The sequence below is a fragment of the Engystomops pustulosus genome, chromosome 4 (genome assembly GCF_040894005.1).
Source record: "Engystomops pustulosus chromosome 4, aEngPut4.maternal, whole genome shotgun sequence".
Lineage (NCBI taxonomy): Eukaryota > Metazoa > Chordata > Amphibia > Anura > Leptodactylidae > Engystomops > Engystomops pustulosus.
Genome location: NC_092414.1, coordinates 83,683,225 through 83,705,130, shown reverse-complemented (window position 1 = coordinate 83,705,130; position 21,906 = coordinate 83,683,225). Strand labels below are relative to the sequence as shown.

The 21,906-nt window shown below is 39.3% G+C and overlaps 1 protein-coding gene across 3 annotated transcripts in view; it reads left to right on the top strand.

The window, feature by feature from the left end:
* Positions 1-21,906, top strand: part of CEP290 (centrosomal protein 290) — a 101,177-nt gene that overhangs the window by 62,754 nt on the left and 16,517 nt on the right. For all 3 annotated transcript variants that reach the window (XM_072146523.1, XM_072146524.1, XM_072146521.1), the window contains exons 39-43: positions 2,310-2,531; positions 8,829-8,954; positions 9,652-9,797; positions 13,520-13,675; positions 21,265-21,388. In XM_072146523.1, the coding sequence (XP_072002624.1) occupies positions 2,310-2,531; positions 8,829-8,954; positions 9,652-9,797; positions 13,520-13,675; positions 21,265-21,388 (774 nt within the window). The remainder of the gene's footprint in view (positions 1-2,309; positions 2,532-8,828; positions 8,955-9,651; positions 9,798-13,519; positions 13,676-21,264; positions 21,389-21,906) is intronic.

Below are 21,906 nucleotides of genomic sequence, written 5' to 3'. Positions count from 1 at the left end.
ATCTTGTTAGTACTAGTATTAGTTTACTTAAAGGGACTGTATCGAGTTTTATTCTTATCACCTATCCACAGGTATAGACAATGAAAGCTGGAGGTGATTTCTATGCTTGCCAATTTCCAGCACTCTTTAGTATTGAATAAAGTGGCAGGATTCATGTTCGGCCTGTTTTTGTGATCAGTGGGAGTCCCGGCCGTCGTACCCCGACCATTAACTTTTTTGTGGATAGAGGATTATAATCAAACTTGGTACAAGAGGTTTGTGCAATAATCACTACATTTTCTCTATTCACAGACTAGAGAGAAGTGGTGTAAATGATGGATGGCTCACAAGACCAGCTCTCCTAGAAGCTCTATGAAAGTTATTGGAGCACATGGTTGAGCCTGCACTACATTTGTTATGGGGTAGTTCAGGGGGACTTAGACCCCCTAATGATGGAAGTCCGACCCTCAGCGATGAGACATTTATGGCTTATCCGTGCGTCTTGTATTGTGCCTATACCTAAGTATACACCAGCATTTATCACCTACCCGTACCTGGGTATTTTATGATTACTGGGCATTGGCCTGTGTTTGCTTCAGGATCAGAAGATTGGAGCCCCTAGAGCAGTGATGGCGAACCTTTTAGAGACCGAGTGCCCAAACTATAACCAAAATCCACTTATTTACCGCAAAGTGCCAATATTGCATTTTAAGCAGGAACTTATTGCTACCTTCAACATCTATCAATCGTATCGGCCCCTTGAGGCCACCAATACAGTTGGAAGAAGGAGGGCACATTCAGACTATCATTGTAGCTTCTCACCAGGGTCTCTCTGTACAGTAAGAATGTAGGGTCTAGTAGAATGACCTACAAAGATCCTGCAGTTCTATCAACACTTTCTCACTTTACCGCAGTTCCAAACAGCCAATGAAGTGTCGTTTTAAAATAGAGCGGATTGCAGCATCTCTTAAATTGCCTGGGTCTGCAGGAAGATTTGGTGACTTTGGTCCTGTTTGGTGAGCTCTGTCTTGGGCTCAATGGTCTGAGTGCCCACAGAAAGGGCTCAGAGTGCCACCTCTGGCACCAGTGCCATAGGTTCGCCACCACTGCCCTAGAGTAGAGTGGGATTGATAAAGATGTCTGAAAACCGTTCTGTCGGTTCTATAAAGTTAATGATTCCCACAAGAAACTTGAGGACCACTTTTATTCTCATCAGTGGAGCAGGTCCATGCAGACTCCTAGTTACTCCATTAAGACTGTGTGTGTGTATACAGGTGCCCCCTACTTAAGAACACCCGACTTACAGAGGACCCCCTAGTTACAAACGGACCTCTGGATGTTGGTAATTTACACTATGTTAGCCCTAGGCTACAATAAACAGCTATAACACTTATCTGAGGTGTCTGCAATTAAGATTTATTCTTCATTCTGGTTCTTTTTAAAATCCAATTGTCACAGAGGCCAAAAAAAATTTGGCTGCGGTTACAATGATAAAATATACAGTTCCGACTTCCATACAAATTCAACTTAAGAACAAACCTACAGAACCTATCTTGAACGTAACCCGGGGACTACCTGTATACACCTATTTAATGCAATACCAGTGCAGGTCTGCAGGTGGCACTGTTGTAGTTGCTGCACAATTGAGACATTCAGAAAGATGAAATGGAAGCTGAGTACAGAGTACATGGCATGTACTGCTATATCTGACCAAAATGAGTGTATACAAATAAACAACAAAAGAATAAACATTTTAAACCTTGATGGAAAGAAAATAAACCTAATTCTCTAATAGTATTGTGAGGGGTTGCACTTGCACATTTTTTGTAATCTCTGTAAGGAAGGACATGAACCTGGTACACCAGCTCCATGATCTAGTCAAGTGTTTACTTGCTGGATTACTATATCTTGTGTATTCATGGCACAAATCCATTTAGCTATTGATGGTTTTGGTAATTATGTAATAATACTACACTGTGTTTTTGCCTTCTTTTGCTATTTGACATTGTATCGATCATTGAATCAATAAGGTAGACTGGGGTGAGTTAACACAGACAACATTTCAGTAACCTCCGTTGTCTGGCTTGTTTTATTGATATTCCTTTCGTGGGTACAAGAGTTAAATAATTCATTTGAAGCAAATTCTCTCATTAAGCGTCTACTTGCAAATGATGTCCCACGGTGCTTGGGTTGGTTGCAAATGAAAATTGTTACATTATCCTTTCTTAACTTAAAAGCTGATTACAGAGTTTTAATCCAGAACCTAATTCCTTAGTGGTATTTTAAGTAGGCAAATTTAATTGTGAAGAAACATGATATTATCGTTACAGGCACGAATCGAAGATTTAAATGAGCAGCTACTAAAGCTTAAGGAGACCCTGAAAAGTAGCAAGGCGAGGGAGAATAACCTCACCCAGGACCTTGAAAACCTAAACCAGGAGACGCGAGGGAAGCAGAAAATCATTAGTAAGCTTCACAAGGAGAAAGAGGAAGTGGAGAAGGAAAATGAGGACTTGAAGAAAAGACTGAAGCGACTCATGAGCAGTGCACAGGTAACCAGACTAGTCTCTCCTCATCAGAAGAGGTTTTACATGGACAAGTTGTATCCAATTCTTCAATATTTAGTGATGACCATAATAAAAAAAAAAACTAAAATCACTGTCTTCCAAGATAAAAGTATTGGATACCTAACCAAAGAATATCTCACTTGCAGTACAGCACCCAGCTCTCAGCAGCCGATTCACAGAGAATAGATTGGGATGCAGACTGCTTCTTTGTGTAGTGGTCAGACCAGGTTACTGCAGATCGGCTTCTATTCATCTAAAAGGGAGATAAACTGTGATGACTCTATTCAGCCACTAAGCTGTGAATGTTACTGTCTGCTTCTTCTTCCTGAGAGCAGCTGATCTGTTTTGGTGCTGGGTATTGAACACACACCAATCTGATATTAAATTATCCTTCGGATAGATTATCAGTATTGTCAGGCACCCATAACACCGGAACAGTAGATAGAAAGTTAGGCTACATTCACATGAACATATGGGGGACGTATATACGGCCGACGTATATAGGGTGTATATACGTCCCGCAAACACTTCTATGGGCTCATGGCCCTGTCCTCTCTTTCTACGGAAGGCGGCACCGTGCGCTGTATATTCCTATGGAGAGCGGTGGGGGTGAGCTGCGCTCATACCCTGCTCCTCTAATCAGCGCCGATGTATGCCCGCTGTACCGTAGTACACATACATCGTGTGAATGTAGCCTTTCACATACACATGAGTTTACCCTTTACAAATAAATGATATGATTCAGGGCCCATACTTTCTGGATCATGACTTAGACGCAAGCTAAATTTTTGAGTAACGTGTATTCTCTAATACTTTCTGTAGTTATTTGATCAAAACTATTCAGATTCCTATTAATAGTATGTCCCCAGTATGTAATAAGAGATTACATACTCAGTATACTCATCTAACAAGCAAGTACCCATGAAAAGGGCACCCACTAACCATGTGAGCAGGGGGGTGGCTATTTTGTCCCCAAAAATGGAGGGTACTTCTAGAGACGGCATAGTACAGTTTGTACCAAGTCCTTTCTTTTGATTGTTAAAGGGTCCCATCTCCTTCAATAAAAGATAATTTGTTTTATCTGGAAAAACATTTCAAGCCACAGTTTTCACATTCTGGATATATGACAATTTGTTTGCTTTTAGTTTCACTGTGGACTTGTGAAGTACGGTAGTCTGTAGCTGTTAGGTAGCAGTGAAGAAGACTGTAACAGTGTTAACTTCAATGTTCCATGAATAGCAAAAATAACGAAAAATCTAAAGTGTTGCGACTTTCAGATAACAGTCACTCTATAAGCTGCTTCACAGTAGACTGCACTTTCTAAGCATTATGGATTTATGTGCTAATCAGATGACTTGGATGTGTTAATAATATTAGTTGTTAACAAAGTATTAAGAAAGACTTGTAGGTACCAGCAGGATATTCTTTCTACACTGTGGTGACTGATAAGAAAAATATTAATGATAACGAAGAAGTATTAAAACATGATAGATTTTAGATTTAAAGGGGTATTCCAGGAATCAGCATAATTCATATACAAGTGGACACTCAAAATATAAGCTAATGTGTAATTAGTTGTTATTTAAAATTTTGCTCCCCTTAGCAGAAAATGCTGGTGACATAGACTGTAATGGAGAATTAAAATGCTACTGGCCCTTTAATCAGTCCGTTAATTTCCTCCGCGTGGTCCGTCGCAGAAAATAAGATGGCCGCTGGTCACATGTCCACATCACATGTCCTTTACCTGTCTGGGCAGGTCATGTGATCACCACTATGTTTGGCTGTAGTCGGTTGGTTGCAGAGCATCCAGTATGGCCAGTGTTTTGGTGATGTGCAGAGATCGCAGTAACACATCATTACTATGGTAACAGAGCAAGAAAACCTGTTATATCATCACTGGGAGCAGAGCATAAGAGGGAGGAGGAATTACTGAGAACTAAAGGATCATGGAACTTGTAGTTTCCAGTGGCGGCCATCTTAGTGATAACTCCACCTACTTTAGAGAGGCCATAAAATTTGTAAATCATAAAATAAAATTATTTAAGCTCTGTTTTGTGACTAATGACATTGAGTATTGTTGTATTCATTTATTTATATCATCAAGGGTTTTTGTGTCAGACGTTCATATTCCCGGAATACCCCTTTAATGACTGTAATTTCTATCCTGATTTTGCTTTTGTTAAATAAGAATTTTTTTGCAATTTTTATGCCCTGATGGTATGCCTATTAGAAAAACAACAGAAAAAAAGCATGCTGCGATAAAATAAACAAGGTCAATAAAAGCAATGGAATTTTTAATTATTACCCCCTTGAGGACGTAGCCATTTTATATCTTAAAGAGGACCTGTCATCCCCCAAAAATACCCCCACCAAAAATGTTCCCCCTAATCCTGTCCCCAGCCCCTTTATATTTATTCAATTTTTATTACAATTTGTGCATGCAAACATAGTTTTAATCGATCTGACCTCTTACCAAATAAGAGGTCGGATCGTCGTACAGGTCCCCTGGCAGTTGGCCGTATTCATGAGGGGGCCGGCCGACACACCCCCTCCACGCCCCTGTCAGTCAGGGACCAGTAAGAATTGCATACATTTGTATATGCGATGCGGCACGCTGACAGCGGCTGCAGAGGGGCTTATTCACAGCACCGGCCGAACATTCAACCCGCGCTGTGAATAAGCCCCTCTGCGGCCACTGCTGGCACAGCGCTGTGTGGAGGGGACAGGAGGGGGTGTGTCGGCCGCCCCCCTGATGGATACGGCCGACTGCCAGGGGACCTGTACGACGATCCAACCTCTTATTTGGTAAGAGGTCGGATCGAGTAAAACTATGTTTGCACACACATAAAAATTGTAATAAAAATTTAATAACTATAAAGGGGCTGGGGACAGGATTAGGGGGAACATATTTGGTGGGGGTATTTTTCCGGGGGTGGCATGCCTTGGTTTATATGGTTATAACTTTTGAACACTTACTTATCAAAGCGATTCTGATATTGTTTGTTTTTTTTTTTTCTCACATGTTGTATTTCATTTTAGGGGTAAATTTTGGCTGAGAAGTTTTGCGTTTATTTACAAAAAAAGAAAAATGGATAATTTTTTTAAAAAAATATTTGAAATCATTGTGTTTTCAGGCAGATAGATTTATCACCTGAATAAGTTGCTAAATAACATTTCCCACATGTCTACTTTACATTTTCATAATTTTTGAAATGTCTGGATAATTTATTTTGATGTCACGCGGCTTACAAATCGAATATCTGTTTTCAGCATTTTCAGAATTGACCATTTTGGGGATAAATACTGTTTTGAATGAAATTTTAAATATTTAGCATTAAAACCACCTATATAATCTACCCATTTTCAAATCTGCACCCCTCAACAGCTTTTAGGAAGATTCTTAACCCCTTGAGATCTTTATAGTAATTACATTAAAATGGAGGTGAAATTTAGAATGGTCAAATTGTGTCGGTTATACGTTCATTTAGCCCTAAAATTTACACATTTCCAAAAGATAAAAAGAGAAAACCCATCTTAAAATTTGTTAAGCAATTTCTCCTGAGTACAGAAACCTGCAAAATGTGGCCGATACTTGTTTTATGGGTACACAACGAGGCGCAACGAAGAGGGACCTGCAGATGCCAGGATTTTATTTTCCCCATTGGCCCCTTTTTTCAGGCTATAAATTTTAGCTTTTCCGTTATTGGGGCCATGTGATGGATTTTTTTTTTTGCGGGATGAGATGCTTTTTTTAGTGTTACCATTTTGAGGTTGGTATCCCCTATTGTTGAAAATTTATAAACTTTTTTTTTTTAGGTCAGGAGTAGAAAAGCATCAATTCTATACTGGATTTTTTACTTTTTTTTATGGTGTTCACCTTACAGCCTAATAATCATGTTATGTTTATTCTATGGGTCAGTACGATTATGGGGATACCATACATGAATATTTTTTCTTATGTTTTACTAATTTTGCCCTATAAAACCCTAATGAGGGGAAAAAATCTATCATTTTTGCATCGCCGTCTTTCAAGTGGCATAACATTTTTCCTTTTTTGGCTACAGAGCTGTTTTTTGCGGGACATGTTGTACATTTCTTGTTGCAACAGTATCATTCTGGAGTACATATGTTTTTTAATCGCATTGCATAATATTGGGAGTTGATTTGGAATGAGGGTGGTCATTTATGGATGGCATTTATGGGACGGTTGCCACGGTCGCGGTGCCTGGATCTGTGGGTCAGTGTCCTTGGTTTGTCATGATGGATTATGATGGTAGATTTCCTTCAAGAAGCAGAAGTCGCGAGGAAGAACTTTCATTCTTTTATGATGTTTTTCTGTAAGAATTCCCAATTTCACAAATAAAGAAATATTACAAACAAACAAAAAACACCCGCGATTGGAACCCACTCCGACCGCGGGTGTTACTCAGGAATGTCAGCCGTAAATTACCGCTGACAGCCCGCGACTCCCTATGCCGGCATTACACTGTACTAGCATTGCGCTGAGCACTAATAGCGGGAGCCCGAGCAGTACTAGTACAGCACTGAGCGCTAAGGGGTTAAAGGTCATCTACCAGGATGAAGGATTATAAACCAAGCACAGTGACATACTGGTGTGTGCCCCCTCTGGCAGGATCTGCTCTCCTCTTCGCTTCCTATGCCCTGGTTTTTTTTACAATAAAAGCTTTTAATATTATACAAATGAGCTGGAGGGGTTCCAGGCCCCTCAGGCTCATTTACATAATTTATAAAGCCTTTTTTTCCTTAAAAACAAGAAGTTTATAGAAGAGCAGATCCTGCAGAGGGGGCACACATCAGTATGTCAGTGTGCTTGGTTTACAATCTGTCATCCTGGTGGTAGATGTCCATTAACATTATTAACAAAGTTACATATCACCAGGATGTTTTTGACAGTAAAAAATACTGTTACTGTTATTCCATAAATATGTAACTTTTCAGAGTTTAGTGTTAAAGGACATCAACCACCAGATTAGTGGTGGTAGACTGTCCTCTTATGCATGCTTGATACCTCTAGGTCAGTGGTTGCGAACCTATGGCACTGGTGCCAGAGGCGGCACTCTGAGCCCTTTCTGTGGGCACCCGGGCCATCTCCCCAGCACACCAGACAGAACTCAAAGAATCTTCCTGCAGTTCCAAGCAACTTAAAATATGCTGCTTTCAGTCATATTTTGATACTTACTTCATTACTAGGGACTGTAGGAAGAGGGAGAATGAGTAGACAGGGCCGAATTATCTTTGGAGGACCTCCTGCTGGCCCCACGATTTTCTCTGTACATAGGGACACTGGAAAGAAGCTAAAATTATGAAAATTTTCCATCTTTCTACTGTGTTGCTGTCCTCAGGAGGCCAATATGATTGAAAGTTGTTGAACAGGGAGCAATAAGTTACTGCTTTAATTTTTGGTTGGCAACTCACGATAAATAAGGGGGGTTTGGGGTTGCAGTTTGGGCACTCGGCCACTAAAAGGTTTGCCATCACTGCTCTAGGGGATGATGGCACAGTTTCCAGCTAACTCCAGGGTTCCCTTACTGCTGAGAAAATGACTTTATAAAAATATGCAAATTAGCCGGAGGCGCTCAGGCTTATGTCACCAGAGTGCCTCATGGCTCCGCAGCTCCATAATTATGCAAGCCCCCAGGCTACCTATTTTTCACCCCTCTGTCTCCGCACTAGAAACCTGCACACATGCGCGAGATTTCCAGACAGCCGGTTGACATCACACGCTGTCTGAGCATACCGGACGGGACAAAGGGGTGAATAATAAGCAGCCAGGGGCTGCAGTGAGCACACACATTTGTCACCATATTGTGCCATTGCTGGTAAAAAGAAAGAGCATGCTTTATCTTCTGCTGGAAATATGGTGCTGCTGCATGGCACCCTATGGAGAGGGGTGGGTGAGGAGAGCTCCACCTTTCTGGACGGCAGCATGCTACATTGTGGCCTTGACCCATGCGCAGCATATGTTCGTGTACATGAGGACTCAGTTCATGTTACTGCTGTAATGAGAATAATGATTGCAATAAATGTAGTCTCATAGGAGGGTGTATGACAATTTCCAAATCCTTAACTGACTGCTAATACCTTCTTATTCTCTTATTCAGCCGCATAAAGAACCCTTTACATATATAAAATCTAATTCCCAGCCTTTGCTGTGTTTTATGCTCTGCCTTTTCTCAAGGAGACATCAAACAAGTCTATTTCGGATTTCAGCCTCCTTCATTATGTAAATATAAAGCTGGATTTTGAATATCTCTATTTCAGAGTAAGTCAGATCTGGAAAGTAAACAGAGCCTGATAGATGAACTTCAGAAGAAAGTTAAAAGACTAGAAGTGGAGCTGGAGAAAAAAACGGAAGAATCGGAGCGAAAACCTGCACATGAAGATAAGGTTTGTTCAGAAAGTCTATTAGCCGTCATTTACTGACTGCTGTATGTGGGGTATGTGAATCATGTCTGATGGTACACAACTGGTTTATGAAATATGATGTAATATTTGCAAGGTCGTCCTAAAATGCAACTACCACCATATTACATCCCGAGTTAAATCTAAACTTTCTAGACATTGTGGTATCATAATAGATTAGGTTGAATAGAGACATAGTCCATGAAATCCACTTTATAACTCCACTGTGTTGATCCAGAGAAATATGAATGCCCACTATTATTAATGTTTCCTTTTTATGCATTTCAGCATAACAGGGCAGGTGCACCCTTTCCCTTCTTTTTCAGCCTTCTCTCTACAGGTTATGTCAATTTGTGTGTTAAGGGCAGCAATGATTGGGATTAACTTAAGTTGATGTATCTGGCCGGGCACGGAAGGGGGGGGGGGGGGCGCTATCTCCCACATAGACTGTAAGCTCTTGCAAGCAGGGTCCTTACTCAAATTGTTCGGTATAATTTATGTTTTTACTCTGTCTTGCCTTATTTTATTTGTCCCCCCCCCTCCCCCCCCCATAATCTTTAAAGGGACTAAAGAATATGATGGTACTATATAAATAAAGATTGTTATGATTACCATTTTTCATATAAACTCAAAAAAATCTTTTACAAAAAAATAACTAGTGACTATTTTTGTTCTGCATTAGAGCTCTAAAGAAGAGATTATACGGTGGGAAGAAGGCAAAAAATGGCAAAGTAAACTAGAAGGAGTGCGCAGCAAGCTCAGAGATAAAGAGAAGGAGGTTGAGACTCTGACAAAACAACTGACAACACTCAAAGACCTTTACTCCAAGTAAGTTCTGTGAACAGCTTTTTTTTTAACATTGTTTTAAAGGGGGTTTTTCTCCCACGAGAAATAGTTGAAAAGTTGTTGAACAGGGCCTTGTAACATAATAAAAGTTGCATCTCCTCAATCCCCCAATCCTTTGCCCCACAGGCTGCCAGTGATTGGCTAGATGGGCAGTGCACATTGATTCCTGTGTGAAAAGGGACCAGGAAAGTCAGCTATGATCTATTCTGTTAAAACCTCTACTTTAAAACTTTATAGCTAATTTGGGGGTCTGCAAATATCCTTTTAAAACTAGTATATTGCTCTTTCCAATATATACAGAGCTCAGCATATTACCCTCAATCATATATCTTCATGACTTAAAGCAAAAAATAGTGTTAGCACAGCTGGAGAGAACCTTTTATAATAATTCCAATGATAACTGTATCATGCTGCTGGCTTCTTCCTATCCTTAGATATATCTGGTATGTATAATGCTTCTAATGTTACTACAGACCCTACAGACCATCTCAACAAGCCTCCTGTGGTCTCTAGCTGTACTATACAGTTTCCCATTGCAGCTAGACAGCATGGCAAATGGAGATTAGCCTGGGGGGGGGGGGGGGGGGGGCAAAGTAAAACCTCTGCTAGCAGCTAAACACCTGCAGATAGCCAATTATAGTAAATTAGAGAATTGCTTATTTTTGCTTAGTGCAGAGTTAGGCAAAAGTTTTTTTATACTTCATAGTTGTACTTTAAAGAGAACCCTTCAGGCAAATTAACCCCCAAAACTTAATATATTTCCATAAACCTCCATTAGAAAGCATTAGCCCTTTCCCTTCATTGTCATAAAGCTGTATGCAAATGACCTGAGAGAGGTCCAATGAATCATTATCATGTTCAGCTGTCCAGCTTATTCATGAGTAGGAGGCACAGCCACACCCCCAATGCTTGACTGACAGCCTGTATAATGATGCTGTTGTTGGCTTCTCTATGTACTTCCTGGTGTTGGCGGCCGCGCCCCCTGCAGCCTGTGTGTGTGTATAGGAGAGATACAACAGCTCCAGGCAGCCATGTTATAGCAGAACATGTACATAGCTCCCAACCCTTCCGGATTTGGCGGGACAGTCTCTGTTTTTCGCCTCTGCCCCACTGTCACGGGCAGCTGGGAGATTGTCCTAGATATTCCCTCCAGGTCCAGCACTGGCTGGGTTTGTCCCGGCTCTGTGTCCCATGTAGTATATACTTTCAAAGCAAGAACTTGCGTTTCTAAATGGCACGGAATCCTATTGAGAGATGTGTGGAGTTAGCCCAGAGCAGGGACCAGGTTATCAGGGAGACATCTCTATCTGTCCACATACGGTGTCTACATCTCCCAGAGCTTCCATAGACACAAGCTATTTATTTAATTCAATTAAATAAATTTATGCCCAGACGGGGATTTGAACCCACAACCTCTACACTCCACATGAGATAGAGAGCCTCTATCCACTAGGCTATAGACTTGATGGTTGTCATTGAGAGGATTTTATGTAACTAAGAGTTTCACTGTTACAGTGTGACACACTGGTATATAGAGAGGGATCTTCTCAGAGATTATTATTGTTCAAATTATTATTGATATTATTGCGATTATTATTATTATTGAGATTATTATTAGAGTTTATTATTATTGATATTATAATTATTGTGATTATTATTGAGGTTGAGTTTATTATTATTGATATTATCATTGTTGCGATTATTATTATTATTGAGGTTATTGAGTTTATTATTATTGAGATTATTATTACCGGTATTTATTATCATTATTATTATTATTGAGGTTATTGAGTTTATTATGATTTGAAATTATTATCATTATTGAGATTACTATTATCATTATTGAGATTACTATAATAATAATAATCATCGTCTAGAATGATAATAAAAATAATAATAATAGTTGTCTCTATAATTACAATAGTAATCTCTGAGAAGATGTATATACCAGTGCATGGAGCCTGTGTCACAGTGTAACAGTAAAACTCTTAGTTACATAAAATCCTCCCATTGACAACCACTAAGCCAATAGCCTAGTGCAGCGTTGGCGAACCTGTGGCATGGGTGCCAGAGGTGGCACTCAGAGCCCTTTCTGTGGGCACTCAGTCCATCGCCCCAATTTCACCAAACAGGACCACATCCACCAAATCTTCCTGAAGTCCCAAGCTTCCCAAGGGATGCTGCTCTCAGCGCTATTTTAAAGCGACAATTCATTGGCTGTTTGAAACTGCAGGAAAAGTGAGAAGGCGTTGACAGAACTGCATTGTCTTTGGAGGTCATCCTGCTCGACCCACCATTCTTCTTGGAGAGAAGCTACAATAATGGCCTGAATTTATTTGACCACCTTTTTTCAACTGTATTGGTGGCCTTAGGAAAGCCAATACAATTGAATAATGTTGAAGAACTTGTTGCAATAAGTTACTGCTTGAAATGCCATGTTGGCACTTCATGGTAAATAAGTAGATTTTGGTTGTAGTTTGGGCACTCGGTCTCTAAAAGGTTCGCCATCACTGGCCTAATGGATCTCCCTCTCTATTGCAGGTGGAGTTTAGAGGCTGTGGGTTAAAATCATGTCAGTGTCTGACATGTGTTATAGCAGAACATGTCAGGCACTGGTGTAGCCGATGTCTGTGTCTCTCACATGTATAGGTCAGCAATTCCTCATATGCTGCTCGGAGAGGGCAGAAAAAATCACCGGACAGCTATTTTTCTTATGTGATGAAATATCTGTGCCCATTAAAATGTCTTCCTATGCCTGTTTTACACTATAATATTTGGTATTGAGTAAATGATAGGTGCTTTTAACAAAATATGAATTTCTCTACGCAAATTCCATTTGCATTTCTGAAACCAGACGCTTCTTTTGTTTCACTTTAAAATCAATTAACTACAACCTGATTGAAAAAAAAAACTGTTGACTCAGTTTTTATTGTAACCTATTACCATCACAATTGCTATGTTACAACTGCTGCACTATGGATACCTAACCACAATCACACACTATGCTTATACTCATGCTGCAGTCATGCATTACCTCTTACCTGTAGAGGTATCCATGGTGTGAGCAGGTCAGTATTTTGTTTCCTATGGTCTAGACTCTCGCACATTTGACCACCGGCCTGTTTTCCATAGAATTGTTAGTTACTTATAACCTTTCTATAGGCTTTTTAAGTGTTTTTATATTATTTGTTACATATTCATTAAGACTTGTGCATTATAATATCCCTAAGTATAATACCTCTTTCTTCTTTGTTCAGTATTATTCACATGTAGCATGTTACTAAAAGATTAGTTGAAGTGTTCACATCCGAGTTATTGTGAGAGAAAGGAAGTATAGGGCCTTAGGTGTGCTCACTTTTACAAAGGGGGATGCCTACTGAGCTCTGAACTTGCATGTCCACTAGCAGTCAAGAGATATTATATTTTGCAATTGAGAAATACAAGCATCTGTGTAATCTATGGTTCCAAATGACTGTTAGTACTCTGTAAAGTAGAATTTTATTTGTATATGTCCCCTATGATTTGTAAAGCGCTACGGAATATGATGGCGCTATATAAAGATTAAAGAGCAATTAAACGTTTGTGATGTTTGAATATACATTTTTTATATATATACATTTTTGGTATTGGTAGTTATTTTTCTTTCACCGGTAACTGATTGTCTTCATGTAAGTGATGATAAATGTATGTATTCTATATCTTAGAGCTGACCAGGAGAAAATAATACTACAGAAGAGACTAAAATCTCGTGGGGTAACTGCAGATCAAGTAGTGGGAGTAAGAGCAGTAGAGTCTGAAAGAGAAATTGAAGAACTCCGGAAAAGGAATACGGAATTAGAAAATGAAATTTCATACATGAAGTAAGAGCTGTTTGTATTCATATAGTTACCATTTACACATATTGCTAAATACTAATCACTTCTGAATGATCCATGCACTGTTATATTGCTCTAAAAGTATACATCCGCTTAGTCTCTTTGCCATTACTGTGCTGATCAGTGGCCAACATTATGGGGAATGACTGGCAAGAAAGATGAAGCCATTTGGATGTGGAGAACTCGAACATGAGGCATTAGTCTGTCTGCACCGTATTTGCCATACCGCACGTACTGGCGACACTGCACGTACTGGCAACACTGCACGTACTGGCGACACCATGTCAAGGTGTAACATCCTTTAATATTAAAGGGGTTGTCCGAGTTTTAAAAAAAAATTATATGTGGCCGGGAGCGGGCTGCCTAAAACAATAAAGATGTACTTACCTCCCGGTGCCCTCCCGTATCCAGCGCTGGACTCAGTTCCGGCCGGACCCGACAACCTTCCAGCCCCCATACACAATGCTGTGTATAGGGACGGATAGGCGTGCCCGGCCACGGCCGGCCGGAAGCTGAGTCCAGCGCTGCTCCGGCGGCCATGTTTGTTTACATGGCGCCCGGACCGGAGCGACAGCAGCGCTGGATACCGGAGGGCACCGGAGGTAAGTACATCTTTATTGTTTTAGTCACCCCCCTCCCGGCCACATATATATATATTTTTTTTTTAAACTCGGACAACCCCTTTAATTACTTTAATAGTACATCACATGTTGGGTCCCGGTACATGGAGAGGGCTCGCGGGCCGAGCCCTCTCCATAGCCGGTAAGTCTTTGCTGCATATTGCAGCAAAGGCTTACCGGTAACAACCGCAATTGGTGCCGGCACCGATCGCTGGTGTTTTACTGCTGATCGCCGCCGGCAAAGGTCCCGCCGGCTTCAAAAAGACGGCAGCCGCGCGGGCGCCACCATCTTTCCGTGGGTCGTCGCTCCCCGTGACGTCATCGGGGAGCGGCGATCCGTCGCTATGGTAGCTTCGGGTCTCACGAAGACCCGAAGCTACTTCGGGTTAACCCATGCATTACAATGTGCCATCAGCACATTGTAATGTATGAGTAGTAAAATCCCCATATACTGCCATACTGTAGTATGGCAGTATATGATAGGATCGTACAGACACCCTAGGGTTAAAGTACCCTAGGGAGTCTGAAAAATGGTAAAAATAAAAAAAAGTTTAAAAAAAATTATAATAAAAAAACCTAAAAATTCAAATCACCCCTCCTTTCCCTAGAACTGATATAAACATAAATAAACAGTAAAAATCATAAACACATTCGGTATTGCCACATCCGAAAATGCCTGATCTATCGCGCCCAAAGTCGAAAATGGCACTTTTTTGCCATTTAAAAATTTTTTTTAAAATCTATAAAAAGTGGTCAAAAGGTTGTACAGTCCTAAAAATGATAACATTGTAAACGTCATCAAAATCTGCAAAAAACACCACCACCCACAGCTCCGTACACCAAAGTATGAAAAAGTTATCAGTGCCAGAAGATGGCAAAATCCCCCAAAAAAATTTTGTACAGGAGGTTTTAATTTTTTTAAATGTATGAAAACATTATAAATCCTATACAAATTTGGTATCCCTGCAATCGTACCGACCCAAAGAATAAAGTAGACATGTCATTTGGGGTGTACAGTGAAATCCGTAAAATCCAAGCCCACAATAATACGGCACAAATGCGTTTTTTTACCAATTTCACTGCATTTGGAATTTTTTTCCCGCTTCCCAGTACACGGCATGGAGTTACAGATTTTTGAATGTGGAGAGTGAAAAATGAAAACGCAAAAACGAAAAAGGGCTGCGGTGGGAAGGGGTTAATAAATGGTTTCGGTAGAATAAGAAATGATAGGGACACCTTCAAATGTTGTGTCCTGTATTAAAGAGCTTGTGTCGTTGTCTTCACCCTTCCTTTCATTTCCTTATATGACCTTTTATGTCTTGCGGTAGACTTTACCCTTAATTCATAGTTGTACCCACAGCTATATATATGTATCAAGTAGCACTGAGGTCATGCATGGTTATAAAATGAATCCATCAGTACACATTATCAAGAAATATAAATTACCTGTATTAATTTTGTGCTCTCAAGTCTGAACATTGACATGATTTTCTTTGTTTGACTGGAAGCACTTTGCTACTGTATCAGACAGTCTTATTGATGACAATAATAGTTTTTATACTACTGTAATTTTATAACTTTTATAATTGTGTTGTTCCCTGGTATCTATTTTAGCTGAGTAGCATTAAAGGGGTTGTCCGGTTTCCGTAACGAAATACTATTGTTTGTATAATGAACAGTTATATTTTTCCAATTTTCGCCATCAATTCCTCACAGTTTTCTAGGTCTCTGCTTACTGTCTTCTGTGTTTGCTTCCAGTGGATAGAAATCTGTCCCTGGTCATGTGATGTCACACAGGTGCACGGCCCGTTATAAGCTCTGATCTCTCGAGCCGTGCACCTGTGTGGCATCACATTTCTATCCACTGCAAGTAGACATAGAAGCTTTCTGTAGGAGGACAGCAAGCGGAGATCTAAAAAACTGTAATGCTGTATGAAGAGGGCTCACGCAGCGGGGTATTGCAGCAAGCAATCGCAATCGGTGCTAGCACTGATTGAGAGTATTAACCCCTTGATCGCCGCCACCGGCATTTCAAAGACGCCAGTGCGTGGGCTCCACGATCTTTGTTGATATCACCGCTCCCTGTGACATCATCGGGGAGTGGCGATCGGTTGCCATGACATGTCTTTGTTAAACCTGAGGCTGTATGGCTTCTGCAGATTCGTTACTATGTGCCAGTGGTAAATTATAATGAATGCAATGTAAAAACACCATATACTGCAAGATAGTAGTATTCCAGTTTATGGTAGGAATGATCAGACTCTCTAGGGTTAAAAACCCTAGATGGTTTAAAAAATAGTAAAAAAAAATTAAAATAACCCCCCTTTCCCTAGAACTGATCTAAAACTAAATAAACAGTAAAAATCACAAACATGTTAGGTATGGAAGAGTCCCAAAATGTCTGATCTATCAAAATATAAAAGTGGTTATTCCCGGCGGTGAAACCTATGACGTAAAAAATAGCACCCAAATGTTTGAAACGTGACTTTTACTTCATTTTACATGACATAAAAAATTTTATATAAAGTGATCAAAATGTTGCACAGTCCTTTAAAATGGTAGCAATATAAACGCCAGCTCATCTCGCAAACAATGACACCTCACACAGCTCCGTACACCGAAGTATGAAAAAGTTATTAGCGCCAAAAGATCGAGAAACCATTTTTTTGGGACACATGGTTTTCATTTTTGAAAATGAATTAAAACACAATAAAACCTATATAAGTTTGCTATCACAGTAATCTTACCAAACCAAAGAATAAAGTCACATCTCATTTGGAGATTTTTTATCTAGGACTCAAAACAGTCCTTACTTCAGTTGTAAAGGTGACTTTCAAATTAACTTTTTCATGACTGTTCTGTACCAAGTCGAGAGTACGAAACCCAAGATACATCGGTCTCTTAGTGAATGTAGAATCTTCCCCCAGTTTATTAGTGCCCAGTTGCATATATCAAATACAGAGTCATCAGGAAAAAGGGGCGTGACAAGGAGATAGAATACTGCTATGCTATTGGCCATAATGAATTTTACCAGGACATTCCCTGAAAAGGTTAATAAATCGTGCACTGTCTTCTCAGGCCTTGTTCACAGACATGTTTATATTATCCCAGCTACAGAATTTGCTGAGCATGACTCCAAAATTTTCTTGCTAACCAAAACAAGATAAGGGGAAGAACTAGCCTAAGGACAATCATCTATAACAAGTGTCAAGGCGAAACTTTTACACGCAGGTTACACAGAAATGGCTGAATCATGACATTAGCGAAACAGTGGTCAGCATAACCCCCAGCTAAGACTTAAAATGGCCGATGTTTCTTCTCTTGGTCCAAGATGGCCGCTGTAGAGGAATTTATCACTAACAGAGAGCACAGTGAAAGTCATAAAAACTGAGCCCACAAGAATGTGACGGAATTGTGTTTTTGCCAATTTTACCACTTTTGGAATTTTATTTTCCAGCTTCCCAGTACGCAGCATAGAAGTCCACTGAATTCTAATAATAGCTGTGAAACTGGTAGTATGCAGGCCTAGCTAGGACCATCTGATGATACAATCATTTGTCTATGACAGTTGGGGCCATATATAAAAAATCTTTTAAAAAGTACCGTATATACTCGAGTATAAGCCGACCCAAGTATAAGATGGGGCCCTGGGTTTTCAGCACAGGCTTATACTAGGCTTATACTCGAGTATATATGGTACATAAATAAGGCCAGTAATATTCCATAATCTAGCTTGTATATTTTCAATTATCTGAAACTTGTGCAAAGGTCACTGAATTAAATGTGATATATTCTGACCCTCCCATGAAGTCGCTGCGCACATTATACACACTGTTAAAAAATGTGACTTTCTTGTTGTAATTGGTTTAAGAATAACAGCTTCAATGCATCAGTGGAATTAATTTGCCAGGTTAATGTCTGAAGAATAGAGGCTACTGGAGACTCTTGAGATAATTAGAGGCATTACACATGGATGCACAATGTAATCATTTGGTTGGGAAGGCCTAACCTCTGCACACAGGCAGGGAAATATATTATTGTTAACCTTGTAGCAAAGGATGAAGACAAATACCAAACTTTTTTTTAAGTTGAACACAGAAGGCTTTGAGGCTTGATAGCGGCACATGTTTAAACCAAAAAAAAAACATAATGTTTAACAAATGCAATAAAATATAATTACTTCTTTACTAAAACCTATAGTAGTAATCTTTGGTCATTTATAGGTTTTAATCGAAGAATTTATCAAGAAGAATTAATTCAATGGGTTGGCCACACTTATTATTCTTACACTATTTAAGTCTCTTGTTCAACCAATAGGAGCCACATGTCAGGAGTGCATGGACCCACCATTCACCATAAACCAGCGGGGTGTCACAAAAGGTCCCAGGTCCTCCTACTCGGGGGTCACCCAACCGCAAACAAGAGACTTTAAAGGATAACTAGCATCAAAGTTAAGCAGGGACAGTTACTCATAGATCCAGGCACCGCGACTGTAGAAATCTTCTCATATTTGTTATCCATAGCCTTCTTCCTTCTAAAATCAACTTTTAACATTATGTTAATTAGCCAATAGGGTTCCTGGGGGAATTACCAGAGCCCCTCCATGTTGCAGATTCACAGGCTGTTACATTATGCAATAGCACTTCTCCACTCTGACTGTGTGCTTAAATGTCCACTGCTGTAGTGAGATGACAATAGGCAGAATGAAGTGCTGAGGGAGCAGATGAAGTGCTGAGGGGGCAGAAGGTGACACAGTATAACAGCCTGAGAAGATACAACACAGAGGGGCTCTGGAAACACACACACCCACAGTAATTCTGGTTCATTAGCATAATTTTAAAAGTTAATTCCAGTAGGAAGGAGGAAATGGATAACAAATATAAGAACATTACTACAGTCATGGTGCCTGGATCTATGATTAAGTGTCCATGGTTTACCATGCTTGAATTTGATGATACATTTTCTTTAAAGGGAACCTGTTGCCAGGAGCCCTTTTTTGGCTCCATAGTGTCTCCATAGAGCATAGTGTACACTTTGTCAAAGAGTTTTTATACTAAAACTGCCTTTTTCTGAAAAAAAAAAAAAAGATATGGTAGATCAAAGTTTACCTTTCTGTATGCAGAGCTGTGTCCCTAGTCCCTGGGAATGGTCACTGAGGAGTGGAGTAGAAATATATGGCGTCCTGTGGGGGGAAGCAATGGGGGGGGGGGGGGGGGGGGAATGTGTGGGAAATGGGAGTTTGTTTGTTTTTTTAAATCAATGCATTACAGAGCTGTTTCATTGCGCAATTCTCTCAGGAGTATATCTGGTTAAAACATTACCTTTATAGGTTACTTTCACCTAACTTATCTTTTTTTCAGAAAAAGTCAGTTACACATTGCCAAAGAGTTTTTATAGTAAAACTATGTTCTTTGGGGACATGAGGGACCCAGAAAAGGGGCTCCTGGTGACAGGTTCCCTCTAAATATAATATGGGTGACCCTATTAGGGTCGTACTTACTATATTAAAGGTTTGTTCTTAAGTTGAATTTGTATGTAGGTCGGAATTGTATTTTAACAATTGTAGCCCTAGCCAAATTTTTTTTGGTGTATGTGACAATTGGATTTTAAAAATGTTGGATTGTTATTATATTGTTGCCCTGTGGTTTACAAAAAAACACTGAAAAACAAACACAGTTGAGACAATGATGGGCATTTTCTTTTTGTAGCATTTCACTGGGATTATATTGATAAACTTGCTGCTAAACTTTTTTTATTTTTTTTTTATATATATTTATATATATGTGTATATACAGAATTTTTATGACTATAAGGCGCACCATCAATAAATACCTGCTAAAACGTCTAGGTTCATATATAAGGCTACCTGATTATAAGGATGAATGACCTGCATGTGGCAGACCTGTGCACAGTTCAAGGCAGCTGTTGTCTGTAAGTATGGTTCATATATGAGGCGCACTAGACTATACGGTACACATTGTTCACTAATACAGTTAACATTTTTAATTACAAAGTACTAAAGTGTGATCAATATAATCCCTGTGAAATGCTACAAAAAGAAAATGCCCATCGTTGTCTCAACTATGTTTGTTTTCATATGATTTTTTGTAAACCACAGGGCAACAATTTCCCTTTGGGATGAATAAAGTCATTCTTATCTTTTTTTTTTTTGAAATTTTCATTTATTTAACATTTTTAAGAAAAGCATATACATTCATTCCCAAGACATAAAAAGAAAAAAAGAAGATACAAGAAAATACTACAAACATTGAAATACAACTCTACACTACAGTTCATACCCAAAACCATACAAAGGGAAAAAAAAAGAGAATTCCCCTTCCCATTAACTTTGATCTGTTTCACGTTAATAAGGGAATGTCATAAATACTTTAAGCACATTGAAATATTTAGACACAAGGGGTCAATCTTCTCTAAGTTCCTTTAGTGCTCAAATTTATCCCATACACAAGCTTAATCGTAGGAGACACACTATGAGTAAATACTGGGTCCTTTGTACTTGGGTAATATAGTGATGATAGAGTTAAACAAAGTACAACATTATTTGGGGAAGTTATTACATTGCAAATAGATAAAATAAATTGTAAATTATTATATTAATAATTATATACTATAATTTTAGCTTTTTCCTCTTTATATAAAACTTGTAAAGTCCTTTGATAGTTGCAAGTTAATTTAGATCTTGGTTTAAATCTGGATCTTTCATCCATGTCATAGTTTTAGTCTCACATAAACTATGTCTATACAAAACCTATGCACATATAAAATACATACGTGCAAAGAAAATACAAAGGGGGAAACCAAGTCCACAAACACTGAAGTCACAATAGATCCTAATACAATAGGGAAGAAGCAGCACTAGAGAGACTTCAAGTAGATTCCATTTTATTCATCCGTTGTGTCATTTTATTTTCTTTTGATTTTTTTCTCCCAAAGAACAAAGCAGGCTTTACCTCGGGATTCTGTGGTGGATGAACTGCACTTAAAAAATCAATATCTACAAGAAAAGCTTCAGGTATTGGAACGCCAGCTTTCCAGAGACAACCTATCAAGGCCCTCTGTAAGTATTGTGATATCACTTCACAGAGCGTTCTGTTGATTTGTATTGCTGTCTACCTATACATCTCAGCATGCCGTCATATACGAACATAAGTCAGCCCATGTTCAATAAAGAAGATGCATTGAGATTTATCAGATCTAGGCAAAAAGAAAAAAGTCATAGGTTATTGGTGAACTGCCCATGAAATTGAAGGACCCTGGCTATAACTTGTCATAACACAAACAATATCAATTATTTGCTGAAGGTAGACAATCCCTTTAAAGAGTAGACTGACCAGGCAGATGTAATGCTGAATAAACCTATAATACTTTATTATAAAGTATTATACCACGGAGGGGAGAACATATGACCCATGGAATAAGTCAAGATGACATGAAAACTATATCTATCCACATTATGTTGTAATCCTACTATACAGGCAAATAAGATTATTCCGATGAACAGATTTGTTGAATTATACATTTTATGTGCATGATAATTTTATGTCCCACTATCCCTTATGTAACCAGCACCACACA